Source organism: Stomoxys calcitrans, chromosome 4 (assembly GCF_963082655.1).
Source record: "Stomoxys calcitrans chromosome 4, idStoCalc2.1, whole genome shotgun sequence".
NCBI lineage: Eukaryota > Metazoa > Arthropoda > Insecta > Diptera > Muscidae > Stomoxys > Stomoxys calcitrans.
Window position 1 is genome coordinate 60,450,877 of NC_081555.1, and position 23,557 is coordinate 60,474,433.

The 23,557-nt window shown below is 41.7% G+C and overlaps 1 protein-coding gene across 1 annotated transcript in view; it reads right to left on the reverse strand.

Annotated features, from left to right (window-relative positions):
* Positions 1-23,557, reverse strand: part of LOC106094227 (COA8 family protein CG14806, mitochondrial) — a 53,983-nt gene extending 30,426 nt beyond the window's left edge. Inside the window, exons 1-2 of the mRNA XM_059366567.1 lie at positions 23,436-23,557; positions 23,141-23,383 (exon numbers count right to left, since the gene is read on the reverse strand). Coding sequence (XP_059222550.1) covers positions 23,141-23,383; positions 23,436-23,471 — 279 coding nt within the window. The 5' untranslated portion in view covers positions 23,472-23,557. The remainder of the gene's footprint in view (positions 1-23,140; positions 23,384-23,435) is intronic.

The following is a 23,557-nucleotide window of genomic DNA, read 5'->3' on the forward strand; positions in this document are numbered from 1 at the left end:
TGCCTGGAACATCGGATATTGTATCAAGGATAACACAGTGTCCGTTGCCGACACATGACCAATGAGAAAGCTCCCTTAACCTCATGGCAGTTGTCGCTGCAATTTGTCTAGCCACAATGTCCAGAGGCATAAGATGTAGGATTAATTTTATGTAGGATTATTTTTCGCCTGAGGCACTTAAAGAAATGTGGAAAAAACATTGCACCAGACGAGGGATTCCTACCCAGACCACTACACTCGCAGTCCTCGACTCATCAATAAAATTAAAGAAAAATGTAGAAAAAAATTTAATAAGATGGGAATAATTTTAAAAATTTACAATTTGGAAAAAGGATTGAGAAAAAAATTCCAAACTTCCTATATTAACAAGAATACTAAAAATGGAAAATATGTAAAAAATTTGGAAAAATGGAAAAATTAATACTAATATATTAAAAATACATTAAAATAATAAAATTTAAAAAATAAAAGAAAATAAAGGAAAATTAAATAAAACATTTATGGTGGTCACCCATAGGAGTGGCGATATAATGCCCCCCTGTGGCGTGCCTTGTGCCACTTTCTCCCATGGGACACACAATTTATCCACCTGTTCCTTAGCATATGGTTTATCCAGTCTCTAAGGACCGGGTTCACCCGGTACTGGTCTAAGGATTAGATCAGTGTGTCGGTCCGCACAATGTTAAAAGCCCCCTCGATGTCAATGCATAGCGCCAGATTGTACGTTTTGGCATCGAAGGATTCTTCTATTTTATGCACAACCTCGTGCAGGGCAATCTCCACCGACCTTCTCTTGACATAGGTATGCTGTTTGTATTATAGAAGTTCGCTGAATGTCCTACTCTTTATCATGGTGTCCACAAAACGTTCCATAATTTTGAGTAGAAAGGACGTAAGGCTTATGGGTCTGTAGACCTTTGGCGTCGCATAACTTACCTTGCCTGGCTTGGGTATAAACACCACCCTTGCCTCCAGCCAGGCTTTCGGGGTATATGTAAATCCTAGGCACACTATGAAAATATTGGCCAGATGAGGTGCCAGATGGTCTCCCTCTTTCTGTAGTAACGCCGGAAATATTCCATCAGGTCCGGGTGACTTAAATAGTTTGAAGCTCCTCAAGGATTCCTTCACCATAAGTTCCGTAATTATAAACCTTCGATCAACGTAGTAATTCAAAGATTCCGGTGTCTCACTGCATTATCTCAGTCATTGATCCTCCAGTAAATGAGCATCTTTGGAGTTGGTGATGATCTCATCGTCTGCTCCCTGTTTTTTAGACTGCATTGACTTTCCTGTCACTGCACTGCCTGATGTCATCGTTTTAGTTTCTTTGCCTAGTTTAGTCTTCCGACTCTTTCAGCCCAATTCTAAAAACCCCCTGGGAATTAACTTCCAGGAACTTAATTTCTCCCTCAAATAAAATCCTCCTATTCTGATTGAATGGGGAGAGGAAATTTTTGGGAGAAGGAACTTCGAATTCTCGAAAACATCTGTTTTGCTTCGGCTGTTTTATTTTGGCTAAACATGTTACTATTATTTTTTTGGAAAAAGAACATAAAATGGAAAAATGGCAAAAATAAGTTATAAAGGTTGACAAAAAAGTTTACAAACATGTTACTTGTTGCTTTTGTAATGTTTTTTTTTTAATTTTTGTATTTTAATAATCCACAATTATGGCCTACAGCTTATCACCATATTTATGTGTTGTGATAACAACTTTCCGTCTTCATCCAACAATCGTTGGCTAAATTAGTTGCTTCCAGAGTGGTCTAGTAGACAGATTATTTGTGGCGTGCGGGGCACACATCCTGCATGATGGCGTTTTCCCTTGCCAAAATGAGTTAAGGTGGCTGAATCATATGAATGCTGTGGTGGTCTGCCTCATACGCCGTTTTATCTAAAGGCCTACTTTTATGGAACTAGAACTTGAAGATCTAATCGACATTTCCGGACGGCGGCCGCTTTTCTTGGTGGTTGGGAGGGCTGCTGGACATAGTGCTGCCCGAAAGCGACTTATGGATTTATTCTTACTCTTGTGGAGGAAATGCTGCCAAATGTGGCGCCAAGTATCTTTGAATAATTGCCCACTAACATTCCATTAAGGAACAGGCAGAAGACTTCTTGCACATCATTGAGTGCCGCCCAATTCTACTTTAAGCTCAATGATAAGGGACCTCCTTTAAGTATCCGAATCGGAACAGAGTGCCAATTAAATTGAAAAACTTAAGAAAATCTTCTATATTGTGTACATGACATATTTAAACTGGGAGAACCTAACAAAATTTGTACTTGTTTTTGATGAAAAAGTGAAAAATAATGTCCATACGTTTTAAATTGGTCGTAAGTAATAAGAAGTGGTACTATTTTTTTATAAAACATAAAATTCACAATTTTTTATCCTAACTCCCTTTTACTTGTTTGGGGGAATTTTTCCCTAGTTTTATCGCCTCATTCTCCCTTTTATATCGATTCAGAATAGCTAATTTTTCCTCTGGGAGAGATTTCCCTTTTTCGAAGTTTGTTTAGAATAAGGGAAAGGAGATTAGGAAAAAAAAACTCCCAGTAAATTGTTATTCAGAATAGGGGAAAAGGGAGTAGGGAATAAACTCCCAGTCGGGTTCGACCCCTGTTCGTTGGGCGGTGTTGAGTCACCTGCCACTGTACGGCCTGATGTCTGCATATCCTATTCTTCCCAATCTTGAAAAAGACAGTTTTGCTCCCGTAGTGCCCATGCCTTTAGTCTTAGCCAAACTCGTCACGGAGACTTTATCAATGCCAACCACAGAGTTCCTTCCTACTTCTCCTCCCTGTGGAAGACCTCCCACTTCTCTGCTACCAAACCTTGGTTTTGCTTGCCCAAGAATCCCAACATGCGTTCCGTCGCAAATTTACTGCCCCATCCCATGATGAAGACCGTCGCCTTTGTGAGCTGGGCCATATCCATCTTTCTCACCAGGTCGAGCTTTGCGTCCTCCCAGGGAGCGCGAATACCTCTGACGAGCTGTTTGACGGGATCAATACATTCCGCCGACGCAAAACACAGCGTAAAGGTGTCCCCTCTATACTCGCAGCTCATCATTTGTATGGGCGGACCCTCTACAGAGTTACACACATCTTCAAAAATCCGATCGTTAACCAGATCCTCCACTTGGGACCGATGATCTGGTGGAATCCTACCGGATGCACAGCCGATATTGATGACTGCATAAGTCAGCTCATCTCTGTTGTGCTTCCTTGCCGCACTGGCCTAAGAGGGCGGCTCCTTACCATTCTCAGCGACCATCTTCCCTCCTATTGGAAGTCACAATCCTCCATGAAGACTCAGGGGCCGTGCGCGCTTCCTTCGTCCCTGTTTCAACTTTATCTACCTCCACAGGTAACTGTCTGGGGTCTCCATTGCGGGATGACTTGCTTGGTTTTTCCAGAGTACTTGAAAGCAAGGAGCTCTTTTTCTTCTTCAGTATTTTAGCAGTGTTATGTTCTTCGAGAGATCTGATTCTTTTTCCAGCTTCCGTAGAAGTGCTTGGAATGTCAGTTCTATCCCTTCCAGCATCCTGCGCCCGATTACGCTGCCGGCACATACTCCTCTGTCTCCTTCGTCGTGCACCGAATCGCTTTCTCGGTCTGCTTGTGAGCATAGCAGAGCCATCGCTCACTTCTGCCGTCATCCCGATGCCCTCATCTCTCGATTCGGCTGCGATGACTGTTTCATTGACACCGTCGCTGTCTGAATCCGAGTCAGAAACACCACCTTTACTTAAAGGCTAGGGACGAACTGTGCATTTTCTGGTTTATCCGTCTCTTCCTCATTAATTAGTCTGACGACTAGTTGTGCGCTTGAAGCATTACTCTCGACTACAGGTGCCAAGACACTCACAGCTATAGGTAGGGAGGACAGCACGCTACGGTCTGACACCACCACCGCACAATCACATGGCAGCCGGTTGTACGCACCGGATTGACCCGATGGAATCCTCATCGGCAAGGGCTGCCGCCTCAGTCTACGTGTTCGTCCTTTTTCGTCATGGGAGAGGCACATCCCGGAGTGCCTTCTCCGTACGCTTCTGGTCCGTGCCGGGATTGAAAAGAACCCCGGATCCTGGTTCTGTTCGGTTTGCCAGAACCGCCTTCATCATCTGTCAGTGTCGGTGAGGTGTAACCGCTACTTGGAGTGGGTACATTTCCGTTCTTGCTCTGGCCTAACTACAGTCGTACAGACCGATCTCCGTTCTCTCACCAGTGGCAAAGACGCTTGAGGCATTACTCCTCCCGAGCCTCGTAGGAGAATTTCCATTCGCCGAGCATCAACATGGATTTCGGAGACTGCACAGCACAACAACAGCTTTGCATGCCATCACCACACACATTTGCCGTGGCTTCAATCAACCCAGGCCATGTGATAGGACGGTCCTCGTGGCACTGGACCTATCGAAGGCATTCGACACGGTCAGCCATGCCAAATTATTTGAGGACATCGCCAACACGTCCCTCCAGCCAGGCCTGAAACGTTGGGTCGCGAATTATCTGTGTGGCCGCCAGTCATTTGTGGAATTTAGGGATAAGAAGTCAAAACACCGTAGAGTGAAACAGGGAGTTCCCCAAGGCGGGGTGATATCTCCGGCTCTGTTTAACCTCTACCTATCCTCCATCCCACCTCCTCCAGACGGCATAGAGATCGTATCATATGCGGACGATTGTACGATCATGGCATCAGGCCCACCACCCATTGATGACATCTGCGATAGGTTGAACGTCTACCTCAACGAGCTTGCCTCATATTTCGCTGCAAGAAATCTGAAGATATCCGCCACCAAATCTTCAGCCACACTGTTCACTACAAATACGCGTGAGGTGAATACTGAGCTGACTGTGATGGTCGATGGAGAAATGATTCCGACCATCAAGTGTCCCAAAATACTTGGCGTCACATTTGACAGCTCCTACACTTTCTCCCCACATGCCACAGCAATCTGTAATAAAGTCAAAAGTAGAAACAAGGTCCTCAAGTCACTCGCTGGCAGCACTTGGGGTGCAGACAAAGAAACCTTGTTGACCACGTACAAAGCAATTGGCCGGTCTGTGGTAAGTTATGCAGCGCCAGTGTGGTCACGTCAACTTTGTGACACGCAGTGGAAAAATATTCAGATCTGTCAGAATGCCGCCCTCCGAACTGCGACGGGCTGTCTCCTCAGTTCTCATGTGGACCACCTCCATCAGGAGACAAAGATCCTACCAGTGCGAAGACATAACTACATGCTGTCTAAGCAATACCTTTTGGGCTGTTATCGCAGAAATCATCCAAATCATCATCTTGTGGATAGATACCCACCGCCCAGAAGCCTTAAGGTAGATCTACACGATCTAGAGCGTGAGGTCCAGCGCTACAAGAGAGAACCTCTAGATCAAGCGGCATATCAAGCGGGTCTGAACAACACTCATGCAGACACGGTAGCGGACGCGTTAATTGGCTACCGGGTGAATGTAGACCTTGGAGAACGACCGCCACCCATTGCACCCGAAGAAATCGACCTCCCCCGGCAAACCAGAGTGGTTCTGGCTCAATTACGTTCCGGCAGATGCAGCCGCCTCAATTCCCACAGAGCTAGGATTGATGCCGACGTGCAAGATGTATGTCCCGATTGTAACCAGGGACCGCACGATACACGTCACCTGTTTAACGGCCCGGCCAGACCCACTCGACTCAGACCCAGATCCCTGTGGACGCACCCCATTTTAGTCGCGGAGTTCCTGGGTCTTGACATTCAACAGAATCAAGCAGACGAAAGATAGTACACAATAAACTGCTACAACAACAACAACAACCACCACCGCAGATGTTGCGTCTTTGGAGTCCATTTCCAGCCTACTCCAAAAGGCTTTAAAATTTTTCGTAATAGGTAGAACCTATTTCGAGATACGGATATATATGTTTTTTCTTTAGGAGCGAAATAAAAACATGTCCGATCCACTTAACGGCTACAATACGGAAGGTGATAACTTTATGCATATGTTTCTGAAAGCTGTTGTAAGTACCATTAATTTAGGGTATATCTTTGAAAGCATGGTAGAACAAATATTGCGGCGTTTAAAAGGCAGATTATTCAAATTGGATATACCCCTAACTGAGAATTTCTTATAATTTTTAACAAAAACTATCGTTTCTCTCTTTTTGGAGTGATTCCTATCGGAATAAATTAAATATATGTAAAAACTCCATTTTTACATCTGGCCAAAAAAATGGGTCATTGGAACCATAGTGCATAGGATGGTGCTATAGTAATTTCGTCATTCCGTTTGCAACACATCGAAATATTGATCTTAAAACCAACAATATATATATTTTCTTGGTCCTATCATTCTGAGTCGATTTAGTCTTGTTCGTCTGTCAGTCTTTCGAAATATCTCCAAAGTGTGTTAAATGCTTGCCGACAACTAAATGTATGCAATCGATTTCTTCTTTATTAGAGAGTTCAGGCTCCAAAAAATGTCTGAGTGACTCGTACTCGTGTGAGTGAGTACTCGTTTTTTGATAGCAAATTCTTTGGAACACATGAATACATAATGGAGGCCACCGTAGCGCACTGTTTAGCTTGTCCGCCTATGACGATGAACGCCTGGATCCAAATCTGAGAACATCAGAAAAAACATTCAGCGGAGACATTTGCGAGGTACTTTGCCATGTAAACACTCTCCCCAAAGAAGTGCTGCACTGCGGTACGCCGTTTAGACTCGTATATAAAAAGGAGGTCCCTTATCATTGAGCTTAAACTTGAATTGTTCATTAATTGAATGTTCATGGGTAAATTTGCATGAAAACATGATGAAATGCTGCATTAGTTTGGTCAAACTTCACATTCGGTAAATCCAATAACATTAATTTTGTGGGGTTTCTTTCTCAAATCAAATCATGTTATTTTCCATTTCCAGTCTGGTAAGTCTATGATTAAGAATTTAGAAATGTAAATACCTTCTGGCATTATCTATTACTATAAAATGTCGTTTTATTATTGCTCAAAGTTATATTTTTTAATAAATTGAGCAAAAATTGAGCAAGTCGAACATTATAACACTATTAGTTAATTTGTCAAAAATATATTTAATTTTGTTTCGCTTTTAGAAATTTTCGATAGGGAACAAAATTCACAACAATTTTTAAAGAAATGTGGATATAAGATAACAAACTTACGTCTTAATATCTTTAAAGCTAAGGGAGATACGTCAAAATGAAAAGTTGAAATTGAAAATTTTGAAAGTACGTACGGTAAAACCCTAGAATGTGATCCCAACTCAAAAAATTCCAAAATGGCTTATGAAATAAAATAGCATTAGATCGACTATAGCAACCGCATAAGTTGACATATCTTTTTCAAACTTCAATTAAAACGCATCTACAATATAGTCACTTTATAAAAGAAAAAAAGCGTGCTAAGTTGGGCCGGGCCGAATCTCCACCCTCCCTCCACCAGGATCGCATTTGTCGAGTTCTTTTCCCGGCATCTCTTCTTAGGCAAAAAAAGGATATAAGAAAAGATTTGCTCTGCTATTAGAGCGATATCAAGATATTGTCCGGTTTGGACCACAATTAAATTATATGTTGGAGACCTGTGTAAAATGTCAGCCAATTCAAATAAGAATTGCCCATTGGGGCTCAAGAAGTAAAATAGAGAGATCGATTTATATGGGAGCTGTATCGGGCAATAGACAGATTCAGACCATAAAAAACACGTATGTTGATGGTCATGAGAGAATCCGTCGTACAAAATTTCAGGCAAATCGGATAATAATTGCGACCTCTAGAGGCTCAAGAAGTCAAGATCCCAGATCGGTTTATATGGCAGCTATATCAGGTTATAAACCGATTTGAACCATGCTTGGCACAGTTGTTGAATATCATAACAAAATACCACGTGCAAAATTTCATTCCAATCGAATAAGAATTGTGCACTCTAGAGGCTCAAGAAATCAAGACCCAAGATCGGTTTATATGACATCTATATCAGGTTATAGACCGATTTGAACCATACTTGGCACAGTTATTGGATATCATAACAAAACACGTCTGCAAAATTTCATCCCAATCGGATAAGAATAGTGCACTCTAGAGACCCAAGAAGTCAAGACCCAAGATCGGTTTATTGGCAGCTATATGAAAACATGGACCGATATGGCCCATTTACAATACCAATCTACCTACACTAATAAGAAGTATTTGTGCAAAATTTCAAGCGGCTAGCTTTACTCCTTCGAAAGTTAGCGTGCTTTCGACAGACTGACAGACGGACGGACATGGCTAGATCGACATAAAATGTCGCGAGGATCAATAATATATATACTTTATGGGGTCTCAAACGAATATTTCGAGTAGTTACAAACAGAATGACGAAATTAGTATACCCCCCATCCTATGGTGGAGGGTATAAAAATTAAGATATAAGCAAGTTGAGATTCCATATTGTCCGACTTTAGACCATTGTTTATTTCTTTCTAGTGTTCTTTTAAATCAATGATAATACATTTGTTGCTTCGTAAATAAGAAGCCAATCTAAGTAAAAATTTAATATAAATAAAAAAAATTGAAAGGTCAAATATCACCGAAACCAGTGGAGATATCTTAAGCGGACTTTTTTGTAGGGATTTTTTTAGTACTATACAGCGCCGAGAGGCGCCAGGACCACATATGGCCTTGAAATTTTGCACATGATCTCGATAACAGCTCAGCATTACCGAATTTGAATTTCAAAGAGTTATCTTCATCCCTTCGCAAGTTCCATATTTTTTCGTTTCTATCCCACTGTGCGATGGTAGGACAATTTTTACGAATTTTATTTTATTATATTCAATACTAACGGCCTTATTCACTAAATTATGTAGACTTGAAATAGGTTTATTTGACGTATTTTCCTTATCGAAATTATTTAGTAGGATATAGAAAGACAAGGCAAATTTAATTTCCACAAAAACAAGTACTTTACACAATACCAAGGTAATTTTCTAAAAAGAAAATTCAAATTTTAAGAAAACGAATATGGAGAGCTTAATATTTTGTTAACCTTATTTCGCAAATAAACACCGCCTTGGTGTGACGCCCCTACGGCCGGCAAAAAAAATTAGTATTTTTGGTTTTTTCTTGTGTCCATATACTTCTTAAAATTAAATATAAAGGCCTTTTTACAAGACCTTATTGCGCCAATAAAAAATAAATACAGCATAGAGCTCTTAAACAAAACTCTTACATGTCGGAAATCGGCCTGTTGTGGGGCCACTACGACCTAGCGGAAAAAATTAGTATTTTCGGTTTTTTCTTGTGTCCATATACTTTCTAAAAATGAATATAAGGATTTTTCACAATACCCTATTTCGCCAATAAAAAATAAATTCGACATAGAGCTCTTACACAGAGCTCCTATATGCCGGAAATTGGCCTCTTCTGAAGCCCCTATGGCCTAGCCAAAAACAATAGTATTTTTGGTTGGTAATACTTGCTAAAAATGCATAAAAGGTCTTTTCAAAAGATCTTATTGCAATAACAACAAATAAATTCAACATAGAGCCCTTACATAGAACTCTTATACGCCGGAAATCGGCATTTTATAGGGCCCCTACGGCCTAGCGAGCCTTTGGTTTTTTCTTGTGTCCATGCATATTAGGTCTTTTCGCAAGATCTTATTTCGCCAATAAAAAATAAATTTGGTATAGAGCTCTTACACTGAGCTCCTTTATGCCGAATATCGGCCTGTTATGGGAATCCTAAGGCCTTGCGGAAAAATTAGTATTTGTGGTTTTTTCTTACGTCCATATACTTCCTAAAAATGCATATAAGGTCTTTTCACAAAACCTTATTTGGCCCATATAAAATTCGAAATAGAGCTCTTATATCTACGAAATTTGCCGGATGTGAGCTCCCTAAGGCCCAACTGACCAAATTGGTGTTGTTGATTTTTTTTAAATCCAAATGAGTTCTAAAAATGTTTAATTACTTGTTTCACATTACCTCATATCGGATATAGAAAATAAATCCGAAAAAATTGATTGGAAGTTTTTATCATTATTCGTATCTGACCAAACAGCCCATGCACAAAATTATTTTCACAACACTTTTCAACTAGACTTTATCTTCACAATAAAATTTTTTTATAACAGCTATACGAGACTAATTTTCTGTATAAGTCGTTTAGCCAAGACAAGAACGAGACTAACTCGGGGACTTTATCTTCACTCGCTTGTTATTCATAGAGGATCTAGACGTCCCCGTTCATCTCTTTGTTGAAATCAAAATGGTCTATATCTTGATATAAAACCCCGATAAGAAATCTTGAGTTCATAAAGTCTTACTTCTACCCCAATTTCAATGGACAATCGTGCCGAGTTTGGACAAAGGGATCTACCAATTTAATAGCCGAATTCACAAAAATGTACTAATGAAGCATTAAAGCGCACAATAGTTATTAAACGATTATTGTACAATAAACCCACATAGCATTTCGTATTCAAAAACCTACAGCAGCTGAAATCCTAAAGCGCGATTATTTATTTGGCACTAGCACTAAATAGACATAGAGTTAGCCTATTTAGTGCTAGTGCCAAAAAAAATAGTTATTGCATAATTTTTTTCACAATCGGTTCCAGATATTGTCAAACTTATTTGTGTAATAATTATTCAAAAAAAGTTGAAATGCATTTGTTTTTGTCAAAAGCATGCAATTTTAAACATAAAATTTTTTTTTTATTTTTATAAACCGGTGCAGGTCGGATGTTGAGTTTGTTTTATTTAGTTTGCATCACCAAATGTAAGCTCGGCTATTTTATTACTAAATCACCAAATTTGCACAAAAAGCCATCGGAACATCTCAAATTACAATGAATTATAAACAGCGTAACTTTAGAACAACTCCTATTTGTTTGTATAACGCCTCTGAATTTTAAATGAATACAATGCATTCTAATATATTTGCAATGAGCTGATTCACACCGTACAAAAAAATGGGAGACATAAATTAAAAAATTTTTATTTTTGTTTTGACTATTTGAGGCTTTCATGTCCACGCTTCAAATATGTATACACGTCCGTTCCAAATGTTTTTGATTATCTGTCAAAGACATACAATATAAAGAAATCGATTTTGCCAATTTTTATTTTAAATTTTTAATACAATTTGTGTTAATTAATAAAGGAGTATAACATACATTTGCTATCACACTATTATGCTATTTTTGTATAGCATACCCTAAAAATGTGAGCAAAAGCTGATTTTTTATGACTACAAATTGTTAAAGTTGTGAAAACAATTTAATTTGGGGTTGCTTTCATTCAACCTACAGCAAAACAGCAGATTTCTTTGTTTCTGTCAGAAGGAAAAGAGCACCGCTCTAATCAAAAAAATAACAGTGCTATTTTAAAAAGTGATTTTCATGTGTTATTTTTATTCGTATCACACTATGTGTACAACTTTAACAATAGCAAGTTTGACATGTCCTAAGACAAGAACACGTAGTGTGATGGCACCTTTAATAGGCTATTTAAGGTTTGTGAATAGGGTTTTTGGTGCAAATGCCTTTTAGTTGTTGTTTTTGTTGTAACAGTTTGTTGTGTTCTATCTTTGGTCTGCTTGATTCTGTTGAGTTTCCAGATCTAGGAACTCTGTGACTAAGATGGGGTGCGACAAAAGGAATCTGGGTCTGAGTCGAGTGGGTCTGGCTTGGCAGTTAAACAGATGATGTGTGTTGTGTGGTCCCTGGTCACAATCGGGACATACATCTTTCACGTCTGTATCAATCCTTGCTCTGTGGGAATTGAGGAGGCTGCATCTGCCGGAACGTAATTGAGTCAGAACTACTCAGGTTTTCCGGAGGAGATCAATTTCTTCAGGAGCAACTGGAGGCGGTCGTTCTCCAAGGACGACATTCACCCGGTAGCTATTTACCGTGTCTGCATGAATGTTGTCTAGACCCGCATGATATGCCGCTTGATACACAGATTTGCTCTTATTGTCAGGCCAGAAATAATACCTCTAATTGGAGGCCACCGCAGCGCAGAGGATTGCATGTCCGCCTATGACGCTGAACGCCTGGGTTCGAATCCTAACGACACCATCAGAAAAAGATTTTAGCGGTGGTTTTCATCTGCTAATGCTGGCAACATTTGCGAGGTACTATGCCATGTAAAACTTCTTTCCAAAGAGGTGTCGCACTGCGGCACGCCGTTCGGACTCGGCTATAAGTAGGAGGCCCCTTATCATTGAGCTTAAACTTGCATCGGACTGCACTCATTAATATGTGAGAAGTTTGCCCCTGTTCCTTAGTGGAATGTTCATGAGCAAAATTTGCTATTGTCAATACAAGTGCATATTTGCTCGGTTGAGCATCGCCGGTTTTGAGTAATTTCAAAAATAATTAACTTTGAATATACAAAGAAAACTAATAAAAAACCAAACAAAATAACCATCGACGAAGCATAAAAAAGCAAAACATAAACAAAAGCAACAACAATGTATGTACTCTTATCAAACGACATACAAGAAAGCGGAGAAGCATACACGTCAAAAAAGTCCAAAGCAGCAAGATACTCTCTTTTAGCAGCACCTCAACGAACAAGAGAAATTGAAATTAAAAGAGTATTCTTGTTCAACAAAAATCCCACGAACTTCTTTTTATGACTCACCGACTCGTTTAATATCATAGAAAGGAGATTCGAGAAGTTACAGCATGGTATTTTTCAAGGAAAATGTTTTGACTTTATCTAATTGTACTTTGGCTGTTGTTCTTCTTGCGCCTGTTCGAAAAAAAAAAACAAACATCAAACAAGGCACCAGAGGCGACGTAATCCACATATTTTTTGTCCTCGTTCACATAAAACAACAATTTATAGTGTAAAAACAGTAACATATCGTAAAAAAAAACAATTGCGTACGGTTTAAAAAGTGTTTTATTTATTTTTTTAAGTAGTAATAACTTTTTTAACAGCAACCATTCGCTTTGTTTACCTTTGAGATGGCAAAATATGCTCAGCGTATCGATTCTTTCTTCCCCAAAATCGATCTTTTTTAAAAATTACGATCGTAAGCTATGATCCAATTTGCACTTACGGAACGGAATAAACTTCGAACAAAAACTCGCTCGATAACGGGTGCGAGAATAAGGCCCCTGGTTTTCGATCAGGTCGTAGCTGCACCACGGTGTTGGTTGATATTGCAGAGGAATTAAGATAGAATATTGATGACGAGTGCTTTTAATACGGTGTGGCACGAAATTTTGTTGAAAAAATTGAGGAATATGTATGGCTTTGATGACACAGCTAGTAATATGATTTCTTTTTATTTGAATGGAAGAGAACTTTACTTACTTTACTTTAATTGGCTATGGCAGAACTTTTGTTCCACTAGCCGAACTTAGAATATCGTTCCATGCGCCTCAAAGTGTCTCCCACCACTTGATCTTTCCACCGGGCTTTTGGATGGAGAAATTATTCCGACCATCAACCCAAAATACTTGGCGTCACATTTGACAGCTCTGACAAATTCTCCCAACATGCCACAGCAATTTGCGATAAAGTCAAAAGTAGAAACAAGATCCTCAAGTCACTTGCTGGCAGCACTTGGGGTGCAGACAAAGAAACCTTGTTGACCACGTACAAAGCTATTGGCCGGTCTGTAAGTTATGCAGCGCCAGTGTGGTCTCGTCAGCTCTGTGTCACGCAGTGGAATAATATTTAGATCTGTCCGAATGCCGCCCTTCGAACTGCGACGGGCTGTCTCCTCAGTTCTCATGTGGACCACTTCCATCAGGAGACAAAGATCCTACCAGTGCGAAGACATAACTACATGTTGTCTAAGCAATACCTTTTGGGCTGGTATCACAGAGTCCATTCAAATCATCATTTTGTGGATAGATATCCAACTCCCAGAAACCTTAATGTAGATCTACATAATCTAGAGCGTGAGGTTCAGCGATATAAGGGAGAACCTCCATATCTCACATTGCACCTGAAGAAATTGATCTCCCCGGGCTTACCAGAGTTGTTCTAGCTCAATTACGTTCCGGCAGATGCAGCTGCCTCAACTCCTATAGAGTAAGGATTGGTGCCGACGTGCAAGATGTATGTCCCGATTGTAACCAGTGACCCCACGATACATGTCACCTGTTTAACTGCCCAGCCAGACCACTCGACTCAGACCTAGATCCCTGTGGATGCACCCCATCTTAGTCGCAGAGTTCCTGGGTCTTGACACTCAACAGAATCAAACAGAAGATAGAACACAACAAACTGATACAACAACAAAAACAACCGGGCTTTTGGTCTTTCTGGTTTGCGTGTACCACCGTGTTTGTCTTCAAAAGACTTCTTTGCTGGAACTTCTTCATCCATTCTGAAAACATGACCTAGCCAACGCAGCCGTTGTATTTTGATGCGGGTAACCATACTATCGCCATCATATAGCTCGTGGTTCATACGACGCCTATATTCTCCATTAACGCAAATGGGTCCATATATTTTACGAAGAATAATTCTCCAATTACTCCAAGCACTGCCTCATCTGCTTTCACAAGTACCCATGCCTCAGAACCATACAACAACACGATACTACCCGTGTTGTTACATGTGTCTTGTATAGTGTAATTTTCGTCTGTCGGTGGCCTTGTTTCTAAACTGCTTACTTAATCCAAAGTAGCATCTGTTTGCCAGTATTATTCTTCAATTTAACTCAAAATTGGTTTCATTCGTTTCGGTTACGCTGTGCCGAGGTAGATAGAGTTGCTGTCTATCCCAAAGTTGTGGTTCCCAACTTTCTCCTTTTTCTTCATCTGCTCGGTTGTACAAGGCGTTTTGGGAGTTGAAACTATCCATTTCGACTTATCTCCATTTACTGCCAGACCCATTTTCACTGTCTCATTTTCGATTCTTTCAAAGGCTGCAGTTACTACTTCCGGTGACCGACCCGATGTCGATGTCGTCGGCATAGGCAAGTAGCATGTTATCTCTTGTCATTACGTGTGCCATATCTATTCACATCTGCATCTCGTTTAACCTTCTCCAGCACGATATTAAAGAGATGACACGATAGGCTGTCTCCTTATCTGAAACCTCGTTTGGTATTAAATAGTTCGGGGAGATTCTTTCCTATTCTTACTGAGGAACGCGTATCAGCAAGCGTAATCCTGCAGAGTCTTATTAATTTTGCAGGGATACCAAACTCAGACACGGCTTTGTAGTCAACAAAGAGATGGTAGAAGCTGATTTGTTCTTCTCGGGTCTTTTTCAAGGATTTGGCGCACTGTAAATATCTGGTCCAGGGTGGATTTACCAGATTTAAATCCGCATTGATAGGGCCCAATTATATTATAGGTTTTAATCTTTCACACAGTACGCTCGAAAATATATTGTATGTGATGGGAAGGAGACTTATTCCTCAGTAGTTGGCACATTCCGTCTTGTCTCCTTCCTAGTGTACGGGACATAGTATGCTGCGGTTCCAATCATCGGGTGTGCGTTCTTCTAGCCAGATTGTACAGATAAACTGAAGCATACCCCTTATCAGCGTGCCGTCTCTGATCTTAAATAGTTCAGCGGGTAACCCGCTCCTGGTGCCTTGTTGTTCATTAGACGGGTCACTGCTACTTGGACCTCGTTCTCACTAGAAGGTAAGCAATCTATACCATCATCGTTGATTGATTCTGCGGTATCCTCATCAGCGCCAACGTCGAACACTAGCAGTTGGGTAAAATGTTTTTTCCATATCCTCAGCATGCTATCTGTGTCAGTTACCAAATTTGTTATTTAATTCTTTGGTAGAATTTCCGGACTTTATTCTGACTCCTGTACATCTCGTTTCGCTCACATTCACGTCTTTCCATTGCCTTTTTCTTTCTGCGGAATAGACGTTTCTCGTTTCTCCTTTTCTCCCCTTCATCTGGTGCGTTGCTTCAGATTGCAGCGTCGCTCTATATGCCACATTCTTGTCTTCGGTAGCATCTCGAAACTCTTGGTCGTACCATGTGTTTCTTGGGGGAGGCTTCCGATTCCCAAGTACGGATTTCGCGCCATTTTCAATGGAGTGGGCAATAGTTTGCCACTGCGCCATTATATCATCGGAACAAGGAGTGCTTTCATCAAGCAGTTGGGACAGTCTAGTGGAGTATGACGCTGTCATCTGTTGTGTTTGCAGCTTTTCAATGGTGAGCTTCCGTGCGGTGTCAGATCGTACTTTCCTCGCCATGTTCAAACGGTGGGAACCTTTGCTTCATACATCTAACATGCTGGATGAATGCCTTTATTTATCACAACGTGATCAATTTGGTCCCGTGTTTTGATCGGATGACAAACATATGGCTTTGTGAACCTGGGAACAGACGCTGATGTTGGCTATTGGTTATCATAAAGCGCCAATAACTCGCCTTGTCATCTCGAGTATCATTGGCACTCAGTATTTTAATAAGAGCCAGTGCCACTTGACTTCTAACTGACACTCTCCTCTCGAAAATTGCTGACTGCCCGCGGCCGCATTTGAGACGATAAGAGAACGGGTAGTATTTTCCAAGGAGACTTATTCACAACCGATTAGAGGATTATCAAGAGGAGTACCGCAGGGGTCTGTTTTAGATCCATTGCTCTTCTCCCTATACATTAATGACATAGTCGGGGTACCTGGTGGATGTCATATTCATATATTGGTTGCCCAAAATTGCGGATTTTTCATATAGTCGGCGTTGACAAATTTTTTCAACGGCTTGTGACTCTGTAATTGCATTCTTTCTTGTGTCAGTTATCAGCTGTTTCTTTTAGTTTGCTTTAGAAAAAAAGTGCGCGAAATTTTGTTTACATTTGTTTGTTTGGCGTCAATTTTAATATGGAGCCCACAAAGGAGCATTTTCGTCATATTTTACTTTATTATTTCCGTAAAGGAAAAAACGCAGGTTGCTAAAAAGTTACGAGATGTGTATGTTGATAAAGCCTTAAAAGGAAGACAGTGTCAAAATTGGTTTCGCAATACCGTTCTGGAGATTTTTCACTTAACGATGAGCCACGTTCAGGTCGGCCAAATGAAGTTGATGATGACCAAATCAAAGCATTAATCGAATTGGATCATGTAACTGAGCGTGAGATAGGAGAGAAGTTAAAAAAATCAACCGTTCATTATCACATAAAAAATCTTGGACTGGTGAAAAAGCTTGATATTTGGGTACCACATGTATTGAAAGAAATTCATTTAACAAACCGAATCAACGCTTGTGATATGCACCTTACGCAATGAATTCGATCCGTTTTTAAAACGAATCATAACTGGAGATGAAAAATGGATTGTTTACAACAACGTTAGTCGAAAACGATCATGGTCCAAGCATGGTGAACCAGCTCAAACTACTTCAAAGGCTGATATCCACCAAAAGAAGGTTATGCTGTCTGTTTGGTGGGATTGGAAGGGTGTGGTATATTTTGAGCTGCTTCCAAGGAACCAAACGACTAATTCGGATGTTTGCTGTCAACAATTGGACAAATTGAATACAGCCAACAAGGAGAAGCGACCAGAATCGTAAAGGTGTCATATTTCACCAGGACAACGCTAGACCGCACACATCTTCGGTCACTCGCCAAGAACTGAGTGAGCTTGGCTGGGAACTTTTGATGCATCCACCATATAGCCCTGACCTTGCACCATCAGACTACCATTTATTTCCAATCAATTACAATCCCATGGCAGCCGGTTGTACGTACCGGATTGACCCGATGGAATCTTCATCGGCAAGGGCTGCCGCCTCAGTGTACGTGTTCGTCTTTTTTCGTCATGGGAGAGGCACATCCCGGAGTGCCTTCTCCGTATGCTTTTGGTCCGTGCCGGGATTGAAAAGAACCCCGGACCCTGGTTCTGTTCCGTTTGCCAGAACCGCCTTCATCATCGGTCAGTGTCGGTGAGGTGTAACAGGTGCTTGGAGTGGGTACATTTCCGTTCTTGCTCTGGCCTAACTTCGCTACGGGAGTATAGTCATACTGGCTATGTCGCTAGGTGCTGTGCGAACTCAGCCAGCAGTGGGTCACAAGCGTCGCCGTCGTCGCCTTCGGCGTCCTCGTCGTCGGACTATGTGACCCCCCCGACCTCTCCCGTACGGCAATTTATGCAAAGACAGCACCCTAGCCCTACTATTGCCAGGCCAGTGTCGGGAAATGTATCGTTCCTGCAGTTAAACTGCAATGGACTGCGAGGCAAGATTGATGAGATTGTGGATTTTATGAGTCGGAAGAGCATATCGGTCGCAGCGATCCAGGAGACAAAGCTGACTAACACCTGCAGCTTGCACAGTTGTCACGGCTACAATGTGCTACGTAAGGATCGCTCAAGGAATGGAGGTGGGGGATTGGCCTTCGTTATACACCATTCCGTGCAGTATAGACCTATCTCGCCTGCGCTTGACGCTAGTGACCCATACATGGAATGTATGGGGGTAGCAGTCAAGTCTGGTACTGCCGAGATAGAGATATACAACGTGTATATACCGCCGGTTGGCAGCTGTGTCCCGATTAATGGCCAGGCCTACAGCCCCGACATAAGTGGGTTGCTATCTGGCCATAGTCGTCTGGTTCTGGGGGATTTCAATGCACATCACTCGTCATGGCATTTTCCCCTAGGCAACGACCAGCGTGGCATAGCTTTGGCAGAGCAGATAGATAGCTCCACGTTTTGCACGGTGAATGAGGATGCCCCCACTAGGATTACGAGGAGGTGCAGCAGCTCGCCAGACATCTCAATCGCATCCCCTGATCTCCTGAGTGACGTATCCTGGCAAGCCGTCATCTCTTTGGGGTCAGACCACCTCCCCATAATCCTCACCATCGACCGACCACCCGACTTCATTACCTCTGAGCGCCGAACGTTCATCAACTATAAGAAGGCCAATTGGACTGGCTTCAGAGAGTATACCAATCGCCGCTTCAATGAACTGCCACCCCCCTCTGATGTGCTTGTGGCCGAGAGGAAATTCCGAGACATCATCAACGCAGCAGCCGCTCGCTTTATTCCAGCCGGTCGAATACCGCAAGTGCGACCCAATTTCCCGGCGCAAGCAGTGGTACTCGCAGACGAGCGTGATGGGATTCGTGCTATGGACCCCGCTAACCCCAGAATCAGCGAGCTGAATCTGGAAATAAACAGGGTAGTCAACGAACATAAGCGGAATTTGTGGCTGGAACACTTGGAGCAATGTAACTTAAGCACCGGTGCAGGCAAATTGTGGGCCACTGTTAAGTCTCTCTCGAACCCCGGGAGACGGGACGATAGGACCTCAGTCACTTTTGGCGAGTTAACCGTGACTGATCCGAAGAGATGCGCCAGGTTGTTCAACCGTCAATTTATCGTGCATCCCGAGAGAGACAGGGCAAGGAGGAGAGCCATTCGCCGTATTCGTGGTCTCCGAGCCGATGAACAGCCATCACAATTTACCGTGGGCGAAGTTACGAATGTCATCTGTGGCGCCAAATCTTCCAAGGCGTTGGGCCCCGACGGAATCTCTACATTGATGCTGAAGAATCTGGATTTACCTGGAGTTGAGTACCTTACCACTGTCCTTAACCTGTCATTGAACACTCTTATAGTTCCCGATGTCTGGAAAATGGGCAGAGTGATCCCGCTACTGAAGCCTGGTAAAGACCCGAGTTTGGGGGAGTCGTACAGACCGATCTCCCTTCTCTCACCAGTGGCTAAGACGCTTGAGGCATTACTCCTCCCGAGCCTCGTAGGAGAATTTCCATTCGCCGAGCATCAACACGGATTTCGGAGACTGCACAGCACAACAACAGCTTTGCATGCCATCACCACACACATTTGCCGTGGCTTCAATCAACCCAGGCCATGTGATAGGACGGTCCTCGTGGCATTGGACCTATCGAAGGCATTCGACACGGTCAGCCATGCCAAATTATTTGAGGACATCGCCAACACGTCCCTCCAGCCAGGCCTGAAACGTTGGGTCGCGAATTATCTGTGTGGCCGCCAGTCATTTGTGGAATTTAGGGATAAGAAGTCAAAACACCGTAGAGTGAAACAGGGAGTTCCCCAAGGTGGGGTGATATCTCCGGCTCTGTTTAACCTCTACCTATCCTCCATCCCACCTCCTCCAGACGGCATAGAGATCGTATCATATGCGTACGATCATGGCATCAGGCCCCCCACCCATTGATGACATCTGCGATAGGTTGAACGTCTACCTCAACGAGCTTGCCTCATATTTCGCTGCAAGAAATCTGAAGATATCCGCCACCAAATCTTCAGCCACACTGTTCACTACAAATACGCGTGAGGTGAATTCTGAGCTGACTGTGATGGTCGATGGAGAATTGATTCCGACCATCAAGTGTCCCAAAATACTTGGCGTCACATTTGACAGCTCCTACACTTTCTCCCCACATGCCACAGCAATCTGCAATAAAGTCAAAAGTAGAAACAAGGTCCTCAAGTCACTCGCTGGCAGCACTTGGGGTGCAGACAAAGAAACCTTGTTGACCACGTACAAAGCAATTGGCCGGTCTGTGGTAAGTTATGCAGCGCCAGTGTGGTCACGTCAGCTTTGTGACACGCAGTGGAATAATATTCAGATCTGTCAGAATGCCGCCCTCCGAACTGCGACGGGCTGCCTCCTTAGTTCTCATGTGGACCACCTCCACCAGGAGACAAAGATCCTACCAGTGCGAAGACATAACTACATGCTGTCTAAGCAATACCTTTTGGGCTGTTATCGCAGAAATCATCCAAATCATCATCTTGTGGATAGATACCCACCGCCCAGAAGCCTTAAGGTAGATCTACATGATCTAGAGCGTGAGGTCCAGCGCTACAAGAGAGAACCTCTAGATCAAGCGGCATATCAAGCGGGTCTGAACAACATTCATGCAGACACGGTAGCAGACGCGTTAACTGGCTACCGGGTGAATGTAGTCCTTGGAGTACGACCGCCACCCATTGCACCCGAAGAAATCGACCTCCCCCGGCAAACCAGAGTGATTCTGGCTCAATTACGTTCCGGCAGATGCAGCCGCCTCAATTCCCACAGAGCTAGGATTGATGCCGACGTGCAAGATGTATGTCCCGACTGTAACCAGGGACCGCACGATACACGTCACCTGTTTAACTGCCCGGCCAGACCCACTCGACTCAGACCCAGATCCCTGTGGACGCACCCCATCTTAGTCGCGGAGTTCCTGGGTCTTGACACTCAACAGAATCAAGCAGACGAAAGATAGTACACAATAAACTGCTACAACAACAACAACAACAACCATTTATTTCCATCTTTGCAGAACTCCTTAAATGGTAAAACTTTCGGCAATGATGAGGCTATAAAATCGCACTTGGTTCAGTTTTTTGCAGATAAAGGCCAGAAGTTCTATGAGCATGGAATACTAAATTTGCCAGGAAGATGGCAAAAGGTTATCGAACAAAATCGCAATTATATATTTGATAAAAGTTCATTCTAAGATTTATTAAAAATGCATTTACTTTCTTTTAAAAAATCCGCAATAACTTTTTGGGCAACCAATATATGGTGATGTTCAGCTTTACTTATCATGCAATATTTCCGATATTTTTCCCAATAAAAGTGTTTGGTTATATCCAGGAACAGATAAAACAGCGATAGTCTTTCATCAAAGAGAATAAATGAATGTGATATTGAGTGCACACCATTTGCTAGAAATCGATCGAGTTGAATCGATTTCAAAGTATTTCTCACTACGTTAAACAATTGTTTTGTATGCCTTTTATAGACTGCTAGACTTCCGATGCTTACTTTTTCTACACAAAATAATTTATCTTGCCGAGCCTTTACCTTTTTGTACCTTTTTGACAAACTAACCTTCTACCGGTCATCGCGCTTAAATTGTATTAAACCACACAAAACCATATATTTAGTGTCAGATAGTCAGTTCTTCATACACGCAATTCGATTGTGGAATAATCTACCATATAATCTTCGTACTATTTCAACTTTTCCCAATTTATGAGAGAATTACAGTTACATATTACTTTGATAGTAAAACAGAAGCAACTTCAAATTCATTTTGTATATTACTTGTTTGTGTCATATTATTTTTTTAACTAAACTATTATGGACCTCTTATTTGTATGCAGCTGCACAAAACCCGCATTTCCTACCCTGATTTACGAAATTTAGTAGAGATCCCTTAACACTCGTACCAGTTAAAGTCAATATGAAAACTTACGCCCTTTTTCCTGAAATTTGAAGCGGTGAGACCCCTTGTAACAGAAACGACATGAAGTGAATTAGTTTTGAGTTGTTGCTGGAAATTTTTCGGTAATAAACTTAGTAATTGAGATCACTTTGCATTTAGAATTCGTCTGAAGTGGACGCTTCGGGATTCGGTGCATAGTCATCGTTATACTCAGTACAGTTATAACTGTACATTGTTTTTTAATTCTGTAATTTTATTACACGTGTCAATATAAAATTACACTTCTCGTTTGACGTTTGGCTGTGTATGTTGTCTGGCTGTGAAGAAAAAATTTTATCGTGAAGCATCGTGGTTGTTCTAACCTGTTAATACGTGTTACACATATTATTGGACTCCTGTGGAGCTCCTAGATTTACTGGAAGCTGTATTTTTTATCAATTTTAACTGGAAAAAGTGTTTTTGGTGTTTTGTGGTCAGCGGGCCTGCTTCGTTTTTAATCAAACACTATTATACCACTCACACTGGGTCTTGGAGCTGTCTCCCACTGCTGCTTGGTCCAACATCGTTTTATCTACACGCCCCTGAGGGAGGGGTATAGGAGAAGCTGTTCATCTGATGTAGACTGGGTCTACATGCAGTAGTTAATAACCTGGCTTTTGGTGCCTTATAAGCATCGCCATAACTCAACCCACAACCCAAAAAGTAATTGAGATCAGCCTGCCAACCTACCAAGAGGATAAAAACCTACCAATTTTGGAAGGAACCTACCAAAAACGGCAACACTGGACGATGATCACCGCTTTCACACGAAAATGTGGCTAAAACAACAAGAACAACAAATATCTACATATTTCATTCAATTAGAAGAACATTTTTTTAGAAGAGTTAAGAATTATGGTTAAGGTGTACGAATATTTTTACCTCCAAGTGTATATATAGCAATATTTTAATAAAAAAGAATGCACTTACATCATAAAAACGTTTATTATGCCTTGACCAAAAAGAATGATTCCATTCTTCCACCGTCGTTCTCTTCAATCTCAGTTTTTTTTGAAGTTCTGTTTCATTGTCAGGTATGCTTCGAACAAACGGCCGAATGTTGGAGATTTTATCTGGTGGACCTATATAGTCACATTTTATCAAATTTGCGTCCGGCTTTTTAAAACATATTTTTGACGGAGGATTGCAGGAAGAACAGAACGTTCTTGATATCTAATATAAAGGCACATGAATAAGTTGAATATTTTAAAGAAAAATAACTTACTCTTCCAATGTTGACAATAACCAGATTTGCGACCATAGCACAGAATAAAAAAAAAACAGAAAAAATAAGCTATTTCTGTGAATACATATGCTCGGGGCATCAGTGTACAAAGCTGAGCTGAT